Source organism: Coturnix japonica, chromosome 22, assembly GCF_054131305.1.
Source record: "Coturnix japonica strain WE chromosome 22, WE-NBRP24, whole genome shotgun sequence".
NCBI lineage: Eukaryota > Metazoa > Chordata > Aves > Galliformes > Phasianidae > Coturnix > Coturnix japonica.
Window position 1 is genome coordinate 7,530,871 of NC_140684.1, and position 22,485 is coordinate 7,553,355.

The 22,485-nt window shown below is 43.0% G+C and overlaps 1 protein-coding gene across 9 annotated transcripts in view; it reads right to left on the reverse strand.

Annotated features, from left to right (window-relative positions):
• The window catches only part of CUX1 (cut like homeobox 1), a 195,015-nt gene that overhangs the window by 92,567 nt on the left and 79,963 nt on the right, over positions 1-22,485 (reverse strand). For all 9 annotated transcript variants that reach the window (XM_085522357.1, XM_085522354.1, XM_085522353.1 and 6 more), the window contains exons 5-8: positions 17,288-17,425; positions 13,861-13,984; positions 12,322-12,398; positions 11,464-11,530 (exon numbers count right to left, since the gene is read on the reverse strand). In XM_085522357.1, coding sequence (XP_085378483.1) covers positions 11,464-11,530; positions 12,322-12,398; positions 13,861-13,984; positions 17,288-17,425 — 406 coding nt within the window. The remainder of the gene's footprint in view (positions 1-11,463; positions 11,531-12,321; positions 12,399-13,860; positions 13,985-17,287; positions 17,426-22,485) is intronic.

Sequence of the window (22,485 nt, forward strand, 5' to 3'; positions counted from 1 at the left end):
AGGGGCACTGCAGCATTACAACACACGTCACATGCATCTTCTTCCTTTGGTGTGGTCTTTAGGAAAGAGCATTTCCATTCACTACAGAATGACCTAATGGATGGATGGCACTGTTCAATTGAATGCTCAGCGAGTGCATTTACTTCCTTCTATTTATGTACATTTATTTTTACAGGCTACAATGCAAGCATCAGTACAGCACTTCCACTTTTCTATCCAAGGACTGAAAGACCATCCACATTAATAAAGCCTGGCCTTACCCCACGTGCCCTTTTTACACATGGCAAAACTGAGTCATCAGACTTGTTTTAGGTAGCACGCTTGACGCAACAAAACACGAGGTAGGAACTAATTACCAGTACAGTAAAGAGAACAGCTGAGTCCTTTCCCAACTCTTGAACTGTCTATCAAAATACAAGGCTGTTTTACAGAAGCACAGTTAGTAGATGCCTCCATCTACTGAATGAAACCATGGCTCTTCTCTGCATTTAGCAACAAGCTTTGAAAACCTTAATCTCATGAGTCAGTAATAACAGTGGGGGAAGTAAAGACAATTTTAGGCCTGTAATCAATAAGACAAGCTGCTTAAAAGACCTCATCTGAAATAAACATGTGCATGTCTCACCAGAACAGAGATGCTGATTTATGATTAAAAAGTGTAAATGTACTTCTGTGATATCAGTTGAGAGCAACTCGCATGTTTCATTCGCAAGGGCTTAAGGCAAATGGCTTAACATCACCAGAGCACAAACTCTTTCCTAAGCCCTTCTCCCAAATGCCATTAACACCTCTGCATGTTCTGTGTCCCATCCAATTCTCTCTGGCTTACATCAGTTCTATCACAATTTAAATACATCAAACTTCTTTTCCATTATCAAAGTTAAACCTACAAATGCAGCATTCTTCTCTCAACAGAATCCTGCCAAGGTCCCCGAAAGGCCAGGCCCGGCTGTGACATGATCTGCTGCCAAAAGAGCTGTCTACAAACACCCCAAAGACTGTGCAAACAGACTTTAAAGGATTTGGAGAGGAATATTCCCTCAGATAATACAGCAGGACGGGTATTGTTTAATAAGTAAAGGAATGATTTAGAAAAGCTGATGAGCAGCGGGTGCAGTGGCATGAATAGTATGGGGGAATTATTCAAGTTTACCAGGACTGCAAGAAAATGATCTGGAAGAACATTCCCACAGTAAATTAATCTACAGCTACGCATTATAAAGCTATTTCAGTTCCTGCCCCTTTTTGGGCATTCAACATACCAGCACAGGTCTTTATCAGAGATGAGACACCAGGCAGCACGGTGCCCATATACCCAATGCAGAATGACTGCATTAGTGTTGAGCCGAGGGAAAGTAAACAGCCTTAGAAATTCTTTTTGTTAGAGGAAGAGGGAAAAAGCTAACAGTATGTATCACTGATAATTTCTGGAGTCAAATTCCAAGTTATTCTGTTACTTTTCCAGCGCAGAAGTATCTGGAATCTTTCCACCCACGGCTGTATTAATCTACAGGGAAATTAACTGCTACAACAGTCGGAAATGTAGGGGTTAATTCTGACTGCTGTCGAATGCCCCAAGTCTGTGCTCTGTTCATCAGAGCATTAAATCTGAAAGCTCAAGAGAGTAGTGCAGCCGTGCTGCAAGGGCTATGTTATAAAGTTCTGCATTAAAAATTCATATCGGAGGCTTGCCACAGTACTCTGCTCTGGCTGAAAGGAGAGCTGCCGGGGAAATATTAGACACCCCACTGTCTTTCTGGCAATTGGAGACATTCCTCAACAAACAGCACCTCAGGAAGGGAATGAAAGGGCAAACAAACCGTGAAACAAATCAATGAGTTCAATTATCTCTCTCTCTCTCAGAAAGGAAACTTTTCATTTTTAAGGCTGTTTCATGAAATCTTTTAATGACGGCCCTGAACGAGGATGCTGGGCATTCTGGCTGCAAAGCCAGCTGCTTGGCAGTGCTTTTTTATTTGTTTTACATGAGACGCGGGTTCCCAGCCACCGAGGGTGAAGCACAGCACAGGGCAGAGCCATCCCCCCCACAGAACTGCTCTACTCACCCTTTGCATCGCTGTGACCATGTGGGATAACGGAGCTGGAGGAACTGCTGCCACTTTCCCTAAAGTGTCTCTAGCAAAGAGTGAGTTTAGATTTATTAAGGTGGTGAGTGACTCCATGGTTAAGTGATGTGCTCCTCACTGCTGGTTAAGGCTGTATGCATTTCACAGCAATTTATGGCTACCCAGCTGGTAAGATGACATGGTTGGCAATGACAGTGATTGGTGTTAGATTTTAATGAAAGGCAGATGTGCCCCTCAGGTCACCTGATGTAACCACTGTATTCAGGCAGGTTAATAATACAGGCACAGTAAGTGGAGAAAGACACAGGAAATGAAACATCAGTAAATAGTTTCTTGAGGAACTGTGGAAAGAAAGCTACCCATTTTACAGTCTTCCCCTGCACAGAAAGATTCACTCTTCCCAGTGCTGAATGTTGAATTAAAGGTGAGCAAGATGGACAAATGCTGCCCTGGTGCTACCTGGATAAATGTATGTGAGCATCATTCACTTTGAGTATCTGAGCACAAAAAGACCACGACGGATGGGCTGATGAAATTAACCAAGTTCTAAGAAACTTTTCAAGGCTTTATTTTAGTTTTAATCCTTTGTTAGAATGCTTTCTTTTGTGTAAAACAAACAAATGCTGCTTTGTACTTGAGTCTGCAGCTTGTGTATTGCTGCAAGGACATTGCCACACACACCTGGAGGGGAACAGTTACAGGTGTCCAACTAAATTAGGCCCACTCTCATTAGCACAGTTGGAAACCCAACTGATTTCAACCTGGTTTGGGGTGATTCACCCCATGAGTTCACTCAGGAGGATGGCAGTATCATCTGTATTCATCTAACATGTGCAGTCCAGAGAGAATCAAAGACAAACCAAACCAAGCCCAGAGTAGCTTATAAACCCCCACAAATGCATAGAAGTCTTTTGAAGTGGGGAATAATCCCTCATTCAGTTTAAAGTTCATTAGTTAGAGGGAAAGAACGAAGGCAGGTTGTAAAAGCAGCGATCACAAGTAACCAGAGATCTCCTAGTACAAGCCACTGAAAGCCTGCTACAAAAGATGAGCAACCCTAAGGCAGCATTTCAGTCAAATATGCTTTTTGTTCAAAATTTGTTGCTAACAGGCATTTAAAACTCACGAGATTCAATCAGTGAGTGTTCAGGCAGCATCAAGAAGTTGTATCTGAGTGGAAAAAGGGAAGGAGCAGGCCTTCCTTCTAGCTGCTGCTTCCTTAGTGTTGATTCCAGCACCAATTGCCCTTTGCTGCCTGACCAAGCTCCGTGTGACTCCATTTCCCAACATCTAAAAGAATGGGAGGAGAGGCTGCCAGAGCCAGAAAGCAGTTAATTAGCCTCTGCTATGATCTGCCCCTGCAGAAACACACTAGATAAATGGTAAGGGTTAGTAATATCAGGCTTACAGGATTGTAAATGCATTTGTTTATTTAATGCTTTACATGAATGCTAATGAAGTTATTAACAGGCCTGCATGTTGCCTATTGTTTTTCTTGGTTTCAGAGCCTGCACCACACTGCCTTATCCCTCCTGCTCCATGAGCTGCCCAACATCTCTCTCTTCCAAATCCCTGAATTAGTGCTCAGCCTTGGCTGCCAGCTCCTCATGGCTGGGATTATCACTTCCTTACTCAGAGACTGAATTTTTTAAATCACATTCAGTAAAACATACTTTAAAAACCTGCAGATAATGAGATCCATTTTCATCATAGCAGACCTTTTCTGGGGCTTACCAACCTGCAACCTCACCTGGTGCTCTTGTCTTTTAACTGAGATCAGAAGATACATAAGTGAGACAATATTTCTTAGGTCTCATTAAGTGATATCTCCAGGATGGGGCTGAGCCAGACAGGACAAGCATCTCTCATGTCCAACATTGATCATTCTCCCCAGGCTTCAGCCACAGGCATTGAGGGTAAGGATTAAAACAGAAATAAAAGATTTACGTGAGGTGGGCAGAAGAAATCCTTGCCAGAAACTATAAAGCTCCATCAATGGTGGCAGAGATGGCAGCTGCAGGATTCACCCCGAGCTATGTGAACACATGAACGTTTCTAACACAGAGTCACAGAATCACAAAGGCTGGAAAAGTTGTTGAAGATCACTCAGTCCAACTGTCCACCTACCACCAACACTTCCCCACCAAAACATGTTCCTTAGTACCACATCTAAACGTTTCTTGGATAGAAAATCAACAGTATCAGTGGATAATATGTTGAAAACTGACTGAAAATACACTTTTAAAGCAACTGTGGATAGGAAAATGCCCTTGTTTGTGTAGTACGGTGGCTAACAGCTGTAGTGTCACAGTAACTTTTTAAGGTAGGAAAAGGATAAGGCACATTTATGTGCACATTTAATGAGATGCCGAAAAACCAGTCTAATGAGGAAACAGCATATGGATACTTTAACGAAGGTTGTGCCAGACACAGTTGCTGATGGTAACTACGAACATGTTCCTGTTCTTGGAATTCAAATGAAGATAAAATGAAAACAAAGGAGAGCCATGGAAGCTGCTCATGTGGAACAAGGCAGGACACAGGGGAGCAGATCAGCAGCCCCCAGGGCACACATGGCTTCCCAAAGGGAAAGGTGACAAATGCAGAAAGAAGAGACTGTTTTCCAGGACACTCGCTGTGTTTTGGTGGTTGGACCCTTGCAAAGTTTCCTCTCCATCTTTTTCCATTCAATGAGGCAGCACAACGTACCCTACGTGACTCATTTTCTCACCCGCTTTGTTGTTGCGTGGGAGTGGGAAATGCAGCTGGAATCCATCGACTGAGCACAGGGAGAAGAGGGTGATGTAAATGGCAGCGAGGAAGGCCTGTGTGGCAACTGCCTGGCTCAGTGAGACTGCTGCTTTTGTCAGGCTTGCAGGGTCCTGCTGGCAGGAAGATGCTCAGGGTCATTTCTGCTCAGTGGAGCAATGCAAAATCCGGAGGAGATTTGGGCCCAGCAAGGGCAAGTGAGGATCAACAGGACAGGGCCAACGCTGCTCCTGCCTGTCTGCCTCATGGAAACCCACAAAGCTCCAACCTTATCCATTGGATTGCAGGCCCAGGACACAGCTGAGCACCCAGCACACAAACACAGCGCTGTGTGACCCTCTGCAGCAATGCTACATATTTATTTCTAGACTTCCAGCTAAGGATCCTGTGTCAAGCCAAGGTTATAGATAACATAACAGGGTGATGACTAGAATATGCTGGAATACCCTAAGGCTATTTTTTTCTACTTTGGTCTGTTAAATAACACCAGCTTTTAGGCTACACTAGGAAAGGGAACTGAACATTCTCACTCGAGGTTAAAAAACAAACAAATAAAAACCCTGCATGGACTTAGGGCACTTCTGTGCTGTCAGAAAGTTGCATTAGCTAATTACGAGCCGAGCAAGAGACAACACAGTGCAGCTACAGCACTAAGTCCCACAAACTAAAAGCTCCATTTCTATGGAGTTCTCAAAAATACAAACTCAATAACAAGAAGAAAATCCTCTTTTGCCAGCTTGTGGTTTACGTTCCTGATGTCTGCATATTTCCTGATCCCAGCCAAGAGCAGACTTGCTCTCTCTGAGCACCACGCTTGTTCCTCTTGCCTCAGCCTCTCTACCCAAAAATAGAGGCTAACAGCAAGGTTGCAAAGCAAGCCTTTCACATAAAGGTTTGTAAGATGGTAACGCAAAGGTGTTTGATGGTAAAGCAGTAATACAGTCCTCACAGCAAACAGCATTGAGACTTTATGGTTTCAATGTAGGCTGAGCCAAAATTTGCCCAAACCCCCTCCAAATAAACCAATGACAGAGAAAAAGAAAAGCTGGTTTTGCAGAGGAACTTTGCAGTCCTGTGTCACAGAGCTTTACACCAAAACACAACCCTGGTGATTCCGAGAAACTGTACAGATCTCAGAAGTATTCTCATCAAGCTCCACATTAACGTTGCACAGTGACTGTGCATAAGGTACAATTAAAACCTTTAATAAAAAACCCAACTTGTAAAATGCACGCAGAGCTTTCTGTAAGTTCCAAGACTAATTTTTCTTCCTTTATGTTTAAATTAGTTCTCTTTAACATCTTCCCCGTATTTTCATCTCCCTCTATCACTACTCCTGGGTGCCACTGACAGCAAAATGACTATAGAGAATGTAAAGAGAAAAGGCTGTAAGAAGCACGGCCTGTGAAGCTCTCCATCTCCTGTTTTTAGGGAAATCACTTTAAGTACAGCAATAATTCCAGAGACGAGCATTAGAAGTTAATGACTCATCAAAAGAACAGGAAATAGGAAACTTTAAGACCTTAAAGGCACAGCAAAGAGAAGGTATTTCATGTCATGTACAACACAACCAGCCTAACTACAGTATTTCACGCTCAATGGGGGGAAACAGCATTTGAAGACATCCATCACGGTAATTATGTAATGCTGGAGGGAGCACAACTTGATTTTTTATTCAGTTTGACCCTGAGCACCATCAAAATGGAAGACTACAAACATTTGGAATGTGATATATTGGTACGATCTCATACTTAAACAAGAAAGGGTTTAAAAAAAAAATGAAGTAAATAATTCATAGGCCAAATTCAATTCTCAGGATATATTGGGAATTATTCCCCTGAAGTCAGAGTTAACTGAGACTTGCCCCAATGCAACAGAAGATTTTACATGAATACTTGAACTTCAATTCCGCCGTGTAACTTTAGGCAGCAACAATTCTCATGATTAAAACTGCTGTTCCTGCTTCAGAGCCCAACCCAACACTCCTTCAAAGCCACCTATTAGAATTTAACCCTACACCGATGCCCAAAGAACAGGTCTGCTGAACAGCAAACAGGAGTGCCCTTCACCCCCAGCAGCCACCAAACCCAACCGCGTCCTTCTGTCACTGCATTTTGGCATATCACCCAAAAACCCTCCTCCCATCCCCAGCACTGGTGACTCACACACCCTGCACTCACATGCAGGTAACAGGAGGGGACATTTGCCTCACTACAGCCCTCCTGCCCGCGTTGCAGCATCACCTGCCTCCCTGCTCAGCAATCCCCATCTGTCACCCAGCTCTGACTTTGCACAGATTACTCAAGGATTTATTTCCAAGCAGGATACACGGATGAAAACAGGCACTACTTTGTCCTCTTGCTCCTTAGCTTCCACCTATTTGTTTCATTAACTTTGGTGTTGTCATGATATTACACTGTAAGCTCTTTAGGGCAGATATGGACTCTACAAGATAAATTCCCACCCTGCTGCCCCAGCCTCGCTGTGAGACCACCACAAGAGCAATAATATTAAATATAAAGATCAAAATGTTGTGAGCTGTGTTCACAGAATCAGGCCTTCAAACATCAAACATCTCTCCCGTATCATAAAGCAGGGGCTGCCAGCTCACAGGCTGCATTTACATCAGCTGCACTCTCGTCATTTCCTGATTCCGTTCTCATTAAAGTGTAGCCCAGGATTAAAACCAGTCAGCTGGATCTGTGTGGTGCAGGCAATGTGCAATATTGTACCAGCGTTCAATCTTAATGACGCTGCACAAACACAACCCTCTGTGTCATCCTTTACCACACTGTAAAAAATATATATTAATCAGCCTCATCTATAAATAGAAAACAGATTCCTGCTTTACGTATTGGAAAACAACATGTTTAGTTTCTATAGGCTACTGAAAGCAATCGTTTTAGGTTAAATCCTCCAGTAAATAGGACGTTTTTCGTCTGCTTCATTTTCTGTGCACACACCACTTTAAAAAGATCAAAAAGTTGGAATCTCCCAGTAAATCACCCAGGAATGAAAGCAGTGGCAAAGCCGCCTCCACCGACAACCTCAACCTCAACGTTTTCTGCTCTGTGTTGTTTTCTAAGGCTTTTTATTGCAGGATCGGGTGCAGTACCTAAAAACCTCACAAGGCTATTTAACATTTACTGGTGAAAATGGAGCATTTCTGTGAAATTTGATATTTTTTTTTCATCAAAGGCAGGGAGCCTCCGCCCACATGTTAACAGTAATGTAACAAGCCTACTGCATGTGCTACAACTGAAGATCCTTTTCCAATTAGAATTCATTTACACTGGGGAGAGGAGGGGCAGGAGCAAAGAGGTGGCTCTGGAATTTATTCAGTACTGGAATTGGACCATTCTGGCTTGGAGCGTCAGCAGCTCAGCTGGGAACCTACACACTTGTTAGGACTCTGCAGAGAAACAGAAGTGAAAGAACTCGTTAGCGGGGAGCACAGTTTGTCCTCGGAAAGCCAAGGAAATGCACAACAGAACTTAAAGAAAAAAATCACGTCTGTTGGATTAGGGAAAAAATGGTTTAATTTTCCTGAAACTTGAGCCTGAGTTTGCTTTTCAGTTCCAGCTCTGGTAGAATCTCCAGATCAAACTCATTAGCGTTCGTTGAAACCAGGTTTGCTGATAGAAACGTGTGGGACAGCAAACAAAATCAGTATCAGGCCTCGAGAGAGGATGTGCCTCTTTAATTGAAAAAGGCAGCGTAATCATTCATTTATTTAACCCAGAGATGATTATAATCTGAAAACCTTGAAATCCTCTTACACAACAACTGTTTTGGCAAGCCCCTCTGTGTTCCAACAAATATTAAACTGTGCTTGCCATTTGTCTAAGGAATCTTGTATTAATAAACATGAAGAAGAACACTCTTACCTCCCACACTCAATGACAGAAGAAAACAAAGACCAGCTGTATTCATCAATGGATCCTTGTTCTGCACATAAAGGCTAATTACATTTTACTTCAAGCCTACACATGGAAAACTTTTCTGCTGCCATCTTGTCAAATTCAGCGTCTGATATTCCAGCTGACAGACTGCAATGACTGCACATAATAAACTCCTTTCTGCCGTTAACACCTTCGGCACCCTGCACATGGGCTATGTGTGCAATGCAGTGCCCGGCTCCTGCCAAAGGGAAGGCTGATTTCTGTCAATTCCAATGCAAGGAGCTGATTTCAATGAAGATTTTAAGTCCAGAATCCAGTCTCAGTGGAAGATGCCCTGCTAGCACCGAGCTCGGTTACTCCATACCTCCCTCTGCACACAGCGCTCTGTGCTGGGACGTTCTGAAACCACCAGCAGAAGATAAACAAACAAGCTGACATAGTGACTTCCAGCTTCAAGATCACAACCACCAGTCAGCAGGAGAAAATCCAGACTCCTTCATGCTGATACTGAAGGCTTCTTTTTCTGTTGTTTGTTTGAAAGCTTCGCACAGTTACAAACAGTTAAAAGACAGATTGACTCCAAAACTGACAATCTTCAAAGTACTTTTAGCTTCAAAAAATTGACAATTATCTTTTTTTTTTTTCTTTTCCTGAAGGCATTCCAATTCATCTGCATCAAATAAGTGTCTGTAAAACTAACAATTCTGGCCTAAGATAAAAATCACATGTTTTTAAAACACAGAATTAAAACTGGCAATACAAGTAGCTTTTCAGACTTAGATCAAAAGAGGTTTCTTTTCGGAGAAGAATCAAACTGTCTTTCACCATTTTTATTGGTGTTTTTTCAACTTTCCTCCCAGCTTTGACAATTAAAATAGATGACTCAATCTCACTGTCTGCATTCAGTTCCCTTTTCATGGCTTTCTGGATTTCCATATTGCAGAATCTGGGCTACAGACACCATGGATGAATGCTATAATGCAACAACTATTCCTGCCATAAATATCCGAAACAATGATAAAATATTTCTGCTGTTATTACAGTCGACAAGTTTGTTTTCACAGCGTGTTAGTTTAGGAGATAAAGTACAACGTGCCTAATGCCTGCTTCAGGATTCAGCTCTGTGATCTCTACTTTACAAACCCAATCTTCATCATTGTTCTGCTACAGACAACAATAAAGCTTCTTGCTACTGCAGATCCTGCTAATTTGATGTAGTTCTCTGTGTGGTAGGTAAGAATTGTATTCAAGATCATATGAAACGTGTGAATCTCCCCAAGAAAACTGAATACGTTAGAAGTGTAAGCAAACTGCTCAGAGTACATCTTTGGCACAGTGTAAGATAAATCATTCTACTAAGGAAAACAGTAGTAAAATCCGAACCAAACACTGCAAGTAAGAACACTGAAAAGAGTGAGGGGTTAAAAGGTTCAGAGCCTGCAACCATTGAGCCCTGAGCTCTGTTCCTGCAGCAGTGACTGCAAGACAGAATCACAGCAACAGAGCTGCCAAGCATCAGTTACGAGCAGAAAGGGAAATAAAGGCAATCTGCAGTAATTTAAGGCTCCATCGGAAACATCATCAGTATGCATCTCTTAGAGAAGGATGGCATGAATGAGGGAAAAAAATACATTCAATCACCTCATATAGACCTTGAAGGAGACTGGAATTACAGGGAATAACCAAAATTTACTTTGAAAATTACTGTTAATGATGTAAAAGCTATTTCAACTCCAGACACTGATTCTTAACTGCTACGGACAGAACTCTGTAAGCTCCAAGCTCCCCATGTTCTTCAGTGAGGAACTGGATCCTCCGTGCTGGCAGAACCACACACAGCTGGGAGGAAGAGATTTCCTGTCTATTCACCCATCACCCTCCTACCTTGAAAAGGAGGAGGCAGTGCTGCCCTGGGTGTGACACATGCAGCTGGCACAAGGATGTGGCCGCATCTTCCACACCTTGCACTTCCAGAGGGCACCCCTTGCTTTCCCATCTCATTTCCAGAAGAAGGAAGCACTGTTTGGGCTTAATACTGGGATTGCTGCTGCTCATGAGATTTTTTTCTCATCACAACATTTTCATAAATACAAAAGGGTGAAAAGAAAAAAAAAAAAGGCAAAAAAATCTGGTTTGTGCCTTTTTCTGGAACTGATTGTTAATAAAACCAAGGGATAATTGACTACAGTAGCCATTACACAGACAAGGACAGAGAGATTTGAGAATACTTCCGTGTTCTGCTTGAGAAAAGCAACTATCGGCCAAAAATGTCATTCTGTTCAGATTGGGGTGGATTTGGGAATGCGATGCCACAACCAGAAAGAGTCAGGGTGCTCATCAGTGCAGTGGATATCCCTCAGTAAACCCCCATCCTTCTCAGCAAGACTGCAAAATCACAGAAAACATCTTAATTCTGAAAGTGCCCGATTTCTAAATAAAATATAAGAGACGGAATAAAAGATGCAGCACCTGAGAATTAAATTGGGAATGCAGCAGCATGTGGCCCAGGAAAAGTGTATTGTTGGGTAGAAAACCATGAGAATTAATCAACTCTCCGCAGGAGACCAAATTATGACAGTGTGGTTCAAAAAAATGTGGACTCCTAAACCTCTCCCATCTTGTCCATTTCCAACAGGCAGCCAGAAAATACAAAAAAGCAACGACACCCTGAAGGAAGAAATGGGAGGAAAGCAGCGAATTCTTACTTTGCAGTAGTTTCTTCATCGTATTTTGTTTTCAGATCAAACAGTTCTGTTCGGGTTTTTTCCAAGGCTAAAAGGCAAAAGCATGAAGCATTACACTGCTGTAACAATAGTGAAAGCAAGAAGCCCGCTCCATTCTTTTTAATCCAGACATAAATAAAGCTCTGTATCTCCTGATGAGAATTTCCTTGCTCTACCTTCTTACCTAGGCAAACCATTACGACTTAGCAGAAACTTATCCTTCCATTTTTCCTTTTCTTCTGATATTACTTTTACATTATAAAAATTTCCAGTTTCCATTCTGCTGAACAAAACTAAACATTATTCATTTCTTATTAAGCCGGCTAAACTGCTTATTCATTTGAAATATTTACTGCAATAATTCAGGCAATAAAATTTCTTGTGTTCTCAAAGGAAACAAAAACAAACGCATCCTGACCTGGAATATGTAAGAGTGCAGAGATGGACAGAAATATTAATGGCAAGTCACAGAACAGAAGAGACACACCAGGAGATACTGGGCTCATACTGAACCCAGCCCGCTATAAATATTTATCACAGATCAGAAATGTGTGAAACCAGAGCAAAACACAACGTGGATGAAAAGTTCCATGGCTTCTTTTCATTGCAGTGATGCTCTAAAGCTGTATGAGCTTTGTGCTTGGCCGTGCCCACTGTTATTTATCAACAGACTGGCTTCAACTGAAGCGTTCATTTAAGGTGCGAAGCCCCAAAGAAGCTCTGATTCACAAAGCACATTCGAGCTCTGCTGGTTCACACACAGTCCTGACTCAGTGGAGGATCTCTGTCCTCTCACCTCCAGCCTGAGCATTGGTATAGGTCAGAATAGCGATGCCAAACCTGTTTGCAAAGCTTGAACTTTGTGTTCGGCTTCTTCCAGCTTCGAGGCTGTCGACATCTGCGTCTCCTGCAATTTTCTGTGAGGGGAAAAGAAAAGGTGAGAACGGAGCACGGCATCATGTTAAACAACTTACTTGTATTTTGCAAATTTGGAAGATAAAGTGATTAACTGTCTCCGCCGTAATCAGACAACTGACAACACCACACAGACTACAAGGTGCTTCAGTGGGACCCATAAATCATGTCACATTGCAATACTGTTCATACTTTGCAGTCCCACTTATTAAAATTTTAGCAGTGTAGCCACCTCATAACATAAGCTGTGAACATTATACAAGAGTTGACTGCTATATAAATGACAACTTCAGAGGAAGGTTTTCTTGAGCATAATTTGTTTTGGAAATGTCACACACATTAAGAAAATTGTCACCAAGCACCCTCTGTTGTACAAAGTTAGTACAAGGAGAATGATGCATTTCCATTTTACTGTCATAATGAAGAAATTTCTTGCCATAAGTGATATACTGGATAGATGAGGCAGCTGTTTCATCACAGTTATAATGGATGTCAATTTCAGTAATATTATTTAGCTACTCCAAAAAAAAAAATAATCTGGAGATTTCAAAACAAATTTCACATTGATATTTTCTCTATAACATAATCAGACCTTTAATACGCTCACATTTCTTATGACCACAGGCAGTATTTTCTGGTGTGTGGCAGCAATGCACACGTTAGCATCATCCTTCCACGCAGCCACTACATCCTTTGCTAATGGGTGAATGAAACGAGTTATAAAACGCATCGTTAGAAAGGAGTTTGTCCAGCATCTCCCTGAAGACGTTATTTTTGTGACACTACTTTTAAGATATTCTGCAGATTTTGGAATTGTGAAATGCCTTATGATAAAACGACCATCTGACTCGTGCTCTCTACAGTACACTCCTTTATTCTCCAACACAACTGATCAGGATGGTAACTATCTGTAGTGAGAAACATGCGACAGTAATAATGTAAAAAACTAAAATACTCGTTAATTTTAAAACCAGAATATGCAAGCTATTTGAAGTTCTAGTTCAGGAACACAGACCCACTCTTAGACATGATCGTATGAAGCACCTCTTGGGCACCTGAAATATCTCAGGGTTGTACCGACTGCACAACGATATTCTGACACAGCAAATGAGCACAGCAGAATGAAATACACTGCGAGCTAATGGAGAAAGATCAGTGTCACAAAGGACAATGAAGCCAGTGAAGAATAAAAGCAGGTTTGCATTCTTCTGAACACGACACCCCTCCACACAACGCTACTGCCAAGCAACAATCTGTCCTGGTTTTACTCCTACACTTTCACGATTGTTTTTCTGTGCAAAGTTGAGTATCAGATGATTCTGTGTCAAACACATAAATCACCAGAACCCCTCAAATAATGACCTGTCTCAGCACACCAAAGAAAGGACCCTGGATGGGAGGAGTAAGCAGAAAAACACATCTCATTTTTTCTACAGTACCTACAGAGGACACATGCACACTCACCTCTCCTTCTCTGCGAAATCATTTTGTAGCTTTTGTTCTTTTTCCAGAGCTATGTTCTCAGCTTGGTTCTTCAGGGTCTGTTCATATTCTCGGATCTTCTCTTTAAGTGCTTTTATTGTAACCTCTACAGAAAAACAATAGGGAAAGAATGAGTTTACACGGCTCCACGTGGCTCCACAACACAAGGCTCTCTTTACCCTGTAGGCTCAGTGTGTTTTAAACTTTAGCTCTTCAACTCTGACACAAAATCGATGGCTATGAGTCCCTTCAGAGACCTTTTACTCCCTAAATGTTAAATTGAACTTTAAGTGTTTATGTTGAGAAGGATCAATGCAGTTTGCTGGAAAGCAGAGAGGAGGTTTCTCTAACATGACTTAAAAAAAAAAAAAAAAATCAATTCTAAAATATAATATCACCTTATTGACTGGTCTCGAATTAGCTCGCTGCTGAGTACAGATTAATAAAGTCCCACTGTGGGTTTAAGTATGCATTTATACATAGGACAGTTAATTCACCTAACTGTGCTCATGTAAAAAGAGGCAGTTTTACTATGGTTCATGCACAGATGCAATCTAACACTAATTGAACACATATCTCGGGTACAGCTTTGTTCTGCTTCACAACTGATGACAAACGCGGCAGTTAAGATTTAACTGCAGTACTAACAACAGATCAGATGCAACAGACACTCTGGAGCCCTTCATACCCTGTTACTCAGACTGCCTTGTCATCCTCGCTGGGCTTCATGCACAAGCACCAACTATTACAGCTCTGTGAGTGCACTTGTAGTCTTTCAGGGAATCTGAATAAACCCTCCTTGCACATTAAGGAGGTTCCTTGCATTTCCTGCGCCTGGTGATGGATGAGAGATGAGGCAGAAACCTGGAGAGTCACATGGAGGCACTGATGGACAGTATCACACGTGTCCTCATCCATTCCTATGTGAAAACCCTCTGATCCCACCCACAGGAAAGGACCGAATCCTTATAGGGGCCATGAGAGGAAAAGCAGGACATTCAGCAGAGTGTGCTTTGTAACAATAATGGAATTTGGAAAAAGCATCACAGTGCCAGAAGTCTTGCAGCTAGCAACATGCTTCAGTGTACTTACAGAGAGATGTGGCGGGCTAAAGGCATCCGCTTATTAGCAGCTGCCATTAACGATGCTTTGGGAGAAATACCTTTGGATATAAAACATTTCTGGCACTGCAGAAATATGGGAAAAAGACAATCTCTGCTATGAAAAGTAAAGCCTAAGTACTTGGGAAAAAAGATCTCAATAACACAACCAAAACCAAGCATAATCCTTTAAAAGCCTGCACTTTCAGAGCTGACTGGGGAACCGTCCCAGCAGACAGCAGATACCTGGAGATAAGGTCTGCAGGCTGGGAACTGCACTGAAGGCAGCTAGCCAGAGAGACCACGAGAGCAGAGGGAGAGTGGAGAAGGGACTGCCAGCACACCCGTTACTTCTGAATGAAGGAGTGGGATTGTACTTGCCATGCAAAAATCAGATGGGTCTCATTACTGATTGTTAAGCCATGAAAGGGACACAATGCTTTTTTTTAATATAGAAGCAAAAAGATGCTTCTGAGATGTGGGAAATAGGAATTCTGCTCTCCTGAATAAGCAAAGGGTGCTCCTTGACACATTCAAAAGGATGCTCATTCATACATACAAAGGATGCACTATTTGTGCTGGGGTATCTTTGCTGCAAGTATTTCCACATCTAAATGTGCAAAAGTATTCAGGTATCTGAATAAGCACAGAATCCAATAAGCAGCTTCCACTGCAATAATCTCAAGGAAGTTTAATATTAGAGTTGCATCTTATCCATTCAGAGTGCTCTATTTTAAAACAGAGTACTAAAATTAATGCAAAAATGAACAAATATGGGGAAAAAAAGTATAACTTTTGTAACAAAATCTGCTTTTACCTCTAGGCACAATCTAATCCTCTGCACCATTCCAAGAACTAAGTGCCTCTTTTGCTGTTCAGGTCAGCTGAAGCTTGTTAGCCACTGCCATTTATACCAGTTTTGGAAGAAGTTCTTAAAGGCATTGTACAGCTTGTATACAGCCCTCCAAACAAAGAGATTAACTGATCAAAGCACCCTTAGCTAACAACAGGCTTTTCCCTGGATATCTTATTAATGCCTGTTTGAAATAGAGTGTGAAACTATTGCGCTGGCGTCAAACACAGCGCAAACACCAGAGTGGCAACGCGGAGAGGAAGTCAGCGTGCACAAGGGGAAACAAAGACACCAGTTTGTGCACAGCTGCTGCAAATAACTATGGAACCTGAGATCTATCCCACTTTCAGGGATGAAGCCCTGTGTCGTGCCTGCATGTATGGGATACACAGCCTCACAAAAACTGCAGTGAGTTACAATTCTTGCACACTGTCAGCGTGCAGCATTATAGTTGCCACGTAACCCTTTCTGCAGTGCAGCCTCAGTCTTTGCAGGCTGGGACCTGTCCTCCCCAAGGGCCATCCCTTCCACGTTAATATCATGTAGGTGTACAGATGCTCCTTCTGCTGAAAATGAGATGCAATAAATCCAACCTGGCTGTTTATGTTGCTTTCCAACGTTACCCATTTGGGTGCAAAGGCTCCACAGTCTAAGAAAGCTTCACTCCAAATGTGTAGAAAAGCTCCTATTCTATGATGCAGCACTTGGTACTGAATATGACATTGACAGGCACCACGTACAGGGAAGCAGGCGTACAACCAAGCAGAATTTGTTTCCTGGTGCAGGAAACGTGTTCTTCTGAGATACAAGAAAACTTGAACAGTCCTAAAGACAACAGGCTTTAAATCTAATTGAGATTTTCATGTATGTCCATCTACTCCAGTCTCATGAAAACTTAATTAAACATAATTAGCTTGTTTGAGTTATTCCACGCTGTTCTTTGCACAGTTCGCACAGTAAATGTAATATATGCATTCTGAATGTATTCCAGCAGCACAATCCAGATCCACATGAGGGAAAATCAAGAGTAAAATTTCCATCTGTACAAGTCTGTGCCCATGTATGAAATACCGGGTTGTTTTTTTTGTGCACAGCTGTGTAAGATGTGTGTTCCATGTGCACCCACGCGCCCATTCAGCTTGATGTCAGCAGCAGCACAGCCTACGTGTAACTTCAGCTGGTGGAGTCACTTCCAGGCAGTGCTGGAGGAGGCTACAACACAGTGACAGCCTCATTCTTTGATGTGGTGCTACAGAAACCTTTCAAGAAACCCAAAGAGTGTAACCCAAAGCCACACACGCACAAATGCCCAAGTGGCAATAATACACTACTATGCTTTCTTTACTGAATTTCAATGCTCCCGTCAACTCTGCCAGTAAGAAATAGAACTAAATTCACTCTCAGTCAAATGTCAGTATGCATTAAAAGCCGATAAATGAACACATTTGCAACCTACCCTGATTTTTCACCTCGGCAAATTCCTTGTTGTATTCCTCTAGAGTTTCCCTAAGTTTCTGGTTCTCTGTTTCAATATCGTGCATGCGTTGAACCTTCAGCTGGAGCTGCTGTCCTAAATCCAAAGCTGGAACTGGATCTGAAAAAGAAACAGTAAAGGAAACCATAAGTAACACTTCTGCAACTGCAGCAGTTCAGAGTACAAGTAGCCTTCTTTCTCTATTGATACTCAGCGACAAGCTTGAATTACTTTTCCTGTACTTTCCCCTCTCTATAATCTACATTATGAAAAAGTATGGACAGGTAACTTTATCTAGGCTACCCTTTAGATTGGGGCGTATCTTCTTCACTGGGTATTTACCCACAGGGCAGTCTGCCCCGGGTGCAGCCAGTCTCAATGTAACAGCGTGTGACAGCCTAAAACTAGCTATTTTCCTTTCCAAAATGAGAAGTTAGAGGGAGAAAAGCAACCCAGACAATACCATCCACGGACAGCTGGTGTCCCTTAAATACCTTCGCTTCTGCAGGAGTGGATTTGTGATGAAAACTCTGCCCTCCCGCACAGCTGAGCACACTAAGAGCTTATTTGATGAGAGAGATGTAAGCTGTGTTTTCTCAGAGCGACAGATCAATAATAATTGTGTGAATTTAACACCATAAATCTTGGATTCTGTGACCTGCGTTCCCCATTTTTCTTACACTTCTAATTGAATAAACATCAGAAATTGTTTCCTAAGTTGTTGTAATATTAATTCTCCGATGCCGGTTCCCTTCCCGAGGACACACCTGACATGCACACGTGTGATTTATTCTGGGATTTCTTCCCCATCGGGACAGGAAAATGCTGGAGTCCGGCGGACTTATAAAAGATTATTGAATACATTTCTGTTATGGGCGCCAGCATCTCTTGCGGAATGGCTGCAAAGATTTAGTCTCCTGTCGAGGAATGCTAAACACCAAACTCAGCGGATCAACAACAGTATATGTTAGGGAGTTCACTTAATTTCCAACCACCACAGTCATTAATTTTTCAGACCACCCTCAGTCTCTGGAAACACATAATAAGTCTATTGTACCTCTGTTAACACATTAAGCATGAGCCTGTGTGTTTTTTCAATATGCCAGCATTGTTTCATAGTTTATAAAAGAATAGTACTGGGTTATGTTGAGCTCGGAGACACTGTAAGTAGCAGTCTGCTGCATTTTGTTACTTCACTTCTTCAACAGCTCATGGCATTACCCCGTTCATAATACAAAATCTAGGTTGCTTGTCATCTGCTCTCTGTGCATACATAGTTTATGACTACATCGCTTTTTCATTTATGCTTTTTAGGCCAAATACTTTTCGTTATTATTATCTGCATTAAAATATTTATAATAAATCAAACTTAAAATGTTATTGCGGCAGAGACGGGGTGTGTGGGGGGGAACAGGTAAGGAATTACACACCAAGCTTAAGGCACAGCAGCAGCACAAGTTACAGTCCCTACAGCACTGCTGTGCGGCCCCATTAAGGCGCAGGCTGTCACAACATGCCCTTCTCCTATGGAGGTCTGCGACCCTTTATGGGACCAACCGCTCCATCAGCACCGTGCTGCAGAGCCAGGCCTGGGCAGCAGGGATCTGAGTGCTGCTTATGGTATCTCTACAACGTAGCATTAAGATGCCACAAGGAGAGAAAGTGAACTTCACCAAACTGTGAGTGCCATTTGAACCCCTCTTCCTTTTAGTTTTACACCTAAGCCCAATGTAAGAACGCTGCACATCGTTTTGTTCCAAATGCACGTGGCTTTTTGCTTTTAAAACAAGACAAAAAACCAACGTGGGCGTTGTGAAGTGAATAATGACAAACCTTTAGTCAAATCTCAGGTCCCCGAGCAGCTTCATGCACAAAATGAAAATGCTCACGATCTCATAATTATTCATCAGGACATGTATATTTAATTTAGCTCTATTAAAGGTTAATGTTCAAGTAGCAAAACAGTGGCAGAACAAACAAAATGCAAAAACAGTCTCCGAGCATTAAACTTTCCCAGAACCCATTTGAAGGACTGATGGCCTGCAGCCACTAAATACTGCGAAGGACACGGCATGAGCACCTCTTAGCCTTAATTGTTATCACTGCATGGCAATAAGCTGACCGAGACACTGCGACCAGAGACACAAAGCATCCAGTTCTTGCGACCAGCCTCAACGTGCTCTTCAATTTAAAGAAACACCCCTAAAAGGCCACGATTTCTGAAGTATTTATGAACGCCAATTAATACGAAACAAGCATAAATCCTGTTGGAGTGGAGGGGATTTAAATATAAATAAAAATAGCCCGCTTTTCCCAATGCGTGCATGCATGAAGAAGCATACCTCCGTATATTAACCAGGCTTACAAAGTGTGCTTCATGTCATTTAACAGGAGGTCACTGAATTTTTAAACAAGCAATGGACCAAAACTTTCGATTCATTACACAAACAACAGGCACACGTGTTTCAGACAAATCAAACGCCACGAGCTCACAGGATGCAACAAAGACAGAAATGCCTTTTCTCTAACTGCTAAAAGAGCAAAATCATCTTAAATAACACCTAAACGTAGAAAACTCGTTGCAAATTATTCCCCTTGTTCGGCTCTTATCTGGCTTGCGGAATTTCGGGATCTCTGCATGGCACGAGATAAATAAGAAATGAGAAAAAAGACAAAAAGAATCAGCTCATTGAAAAGCCCTCAATGCGACTGGTCCTGCCCAGCAAATGGAGATGCCTGTTTTTACACTGAGTTCTGTACACGTTTCTGTCTTATCCTGCCCTGTCCTGCTCTCTTAAGCCACTTGTTGCACCCTACCCACAGAGATGCCCTGTGCACTATGTGTGAATACAGACCCCACACACCCTGAGCTGATCCCTGATGAGCCATGGGTGTCCCTGCTCATGGCAGGGGCGTTGGATCTGACTGCCTTTAAGGATCCCTTCCAACTCTAACCATTCTGTGACTCCATGAGGTTTCCATGCACTACCACAGCAACACTGCACTTTAGCACCAGCACTGCTGCTTTTGCTTCCCCAAAGACCTCGCTGAGCTGAGCGGACATTGCCCAACTAATGCAAATGTGAGCAAACAAAAAGGGCAACATTATAGAGAAGTTAATATCGTCCATCTAATGAGTGCGGTGCAAAGCAGAAGCTGTGCACTTCCAGACCATCCTCATGATGTGCAAAAGAACATATTATCAGTGCTGCTGCTTCTGCGTTGTAAACATAGCACCAGTTTTGAAGCAACCTAAAGACAGGTTCTAGTGCAACTCTGCTTTGCATTAGGAGCTGGATGGAGGCAGTGCATCACAACTGCAGCCCCAAACTCCAAGCCTGGCCTATCGGTGGCCAACACCACTTCCAAACTGAGTGTTGTTCATGAAGACCAAACCCAGCACAAAGGCAGCGCTCAGTGGCAGAGCAGCACCCGCTGCCCTCCATGGGCACTGTGGGGCTGGACGCTGACATCACACCGCTCACGTTGAGCCGGGGCACTCTGGGCTAATGTAATCATACGATTACATAATTAACCCAGCTGTCTCATTAAGAAAATCAACTGGAATTCAGGGCATAATTAGTCATACAGCAATTAGCATGCTGATGAGCAACTGATGAAAAGCTGTCTCGATATGGAGTATGCTGGGACCACCCTCGTTATTTAAGGAGAGGAGGGGGAAAGCTCCGCATCGTAACGTCGTGTTGGAGGTCGGCGTTTCGGATGGTGGAAGCTCTAAAGTTATCCGAACATCTCGCTCAGTTTGGAGCTGTCAGACAAGGGGGGGACACTGTCAGTGCTTAAATACAGAGAGAAATACGGATGCTGCGGCCGCCCTCACTCAGCCCTTCCCGGCAGCCCCGGGGGGAGTGAGGCAAGGCCTGGCCTGGAGCAGCCTGGAGCGGAACCGTGAGCGGGAATGGCCGCGCTCCCTCAGGCGCTGCGCGGAGCTGTGGGCTGCACGAAGCAAAAAGTCTCAATCCGCTGTTTTAATAACGCAACCCGAACCCTTTTTGTGTTAATGCGGTGCCTGCGGGCCCGCTTGGTTTGTTTACAACGTGGGTAGAGCCACGCAGCAATCTGTATCTTAAGATGGAGCTCTCCTTTCCAAAACAAAGGGCTCCCAAACTCCCTCCTGGCCAAGAAATCGAGTTATGAAACAGTGCCAAACTTCGGGGGCAATTAATATTTCATTCCGCCGTAATGCGTTTCCGAAGGTTTGGGTCTAAAAATAATCCGTTTCACAAAGAGCCTGGTTTTATTGCCCAAAATGTGGTGTAAGGAAAGCTCCCCCTGGTCGCTCACAAACACCCACAGCAAGTGATAAGAGAGGGGAGAAAAACAACTCCTCCTCAGCACGGCGTTATTAGCGCGATTTTAGCATTTTTTTAAGCTGTTTTTATTGCTTATTTTTAAAGGCCGGCGGTGCCAACATGCTTTCACCACAGTGCTGAAGGTTTTTGGGTTTCCTGAAGGCACCGCTCCCGGTCCTGAGCTTCTTCCTCTGGAGATCGTATCTGAAAATAACCTGAGAGGCTGCTTTGGAAAAAAAAAATACTAGTAATTACACTGTGGCTTTTGAATATTCAAACACCTCGCAGCGTACTTAATTAATTCATTAATTATTCCCCAGAAATTTCAGGGGTAAATTGATATAGCCTGGAGAGACTGAGACAAAGATTTCGCGGAATGAATGATAACTTTGCTCCCTTTCCCCCCTGACTCTGGCAGCCCGGGGACAGAGCAGCTACGGCCGCAGAATTATATCCAGTTCTGATGCAGCACCTTGGAATAGGAGTAACAAAACGACAGGCCCTGCTGCTCGTTAATTGCAATTAAGTGGCAGTGGCAACACTCTGATGCCCACGGGGTCATCTGAAATGGTGTGAGATGCAATAGGGCCATTTTGGCCACAATCCTATGGATCCCGCTTTGCCATTATGGGGCTTTTAGACTGGCGGGCTGCTATTTCAAAACATCCTCTTTTTGGTGAGCAACAACAGAACTCAAGGGAAAGACATGGAGCTGCAACAGGGGAGTGCCAGGTTGGGCATCAGGGTGTGGGCACTGCCCTGAGCTGGTGGCATCCAAGACATGTGTGGATAACACTGAGCTGTATAGCCTGATTTTTGGATGCTTTTTTGGAGCTATGAGTTGGACTCGATCCTTACAAGTCCCTC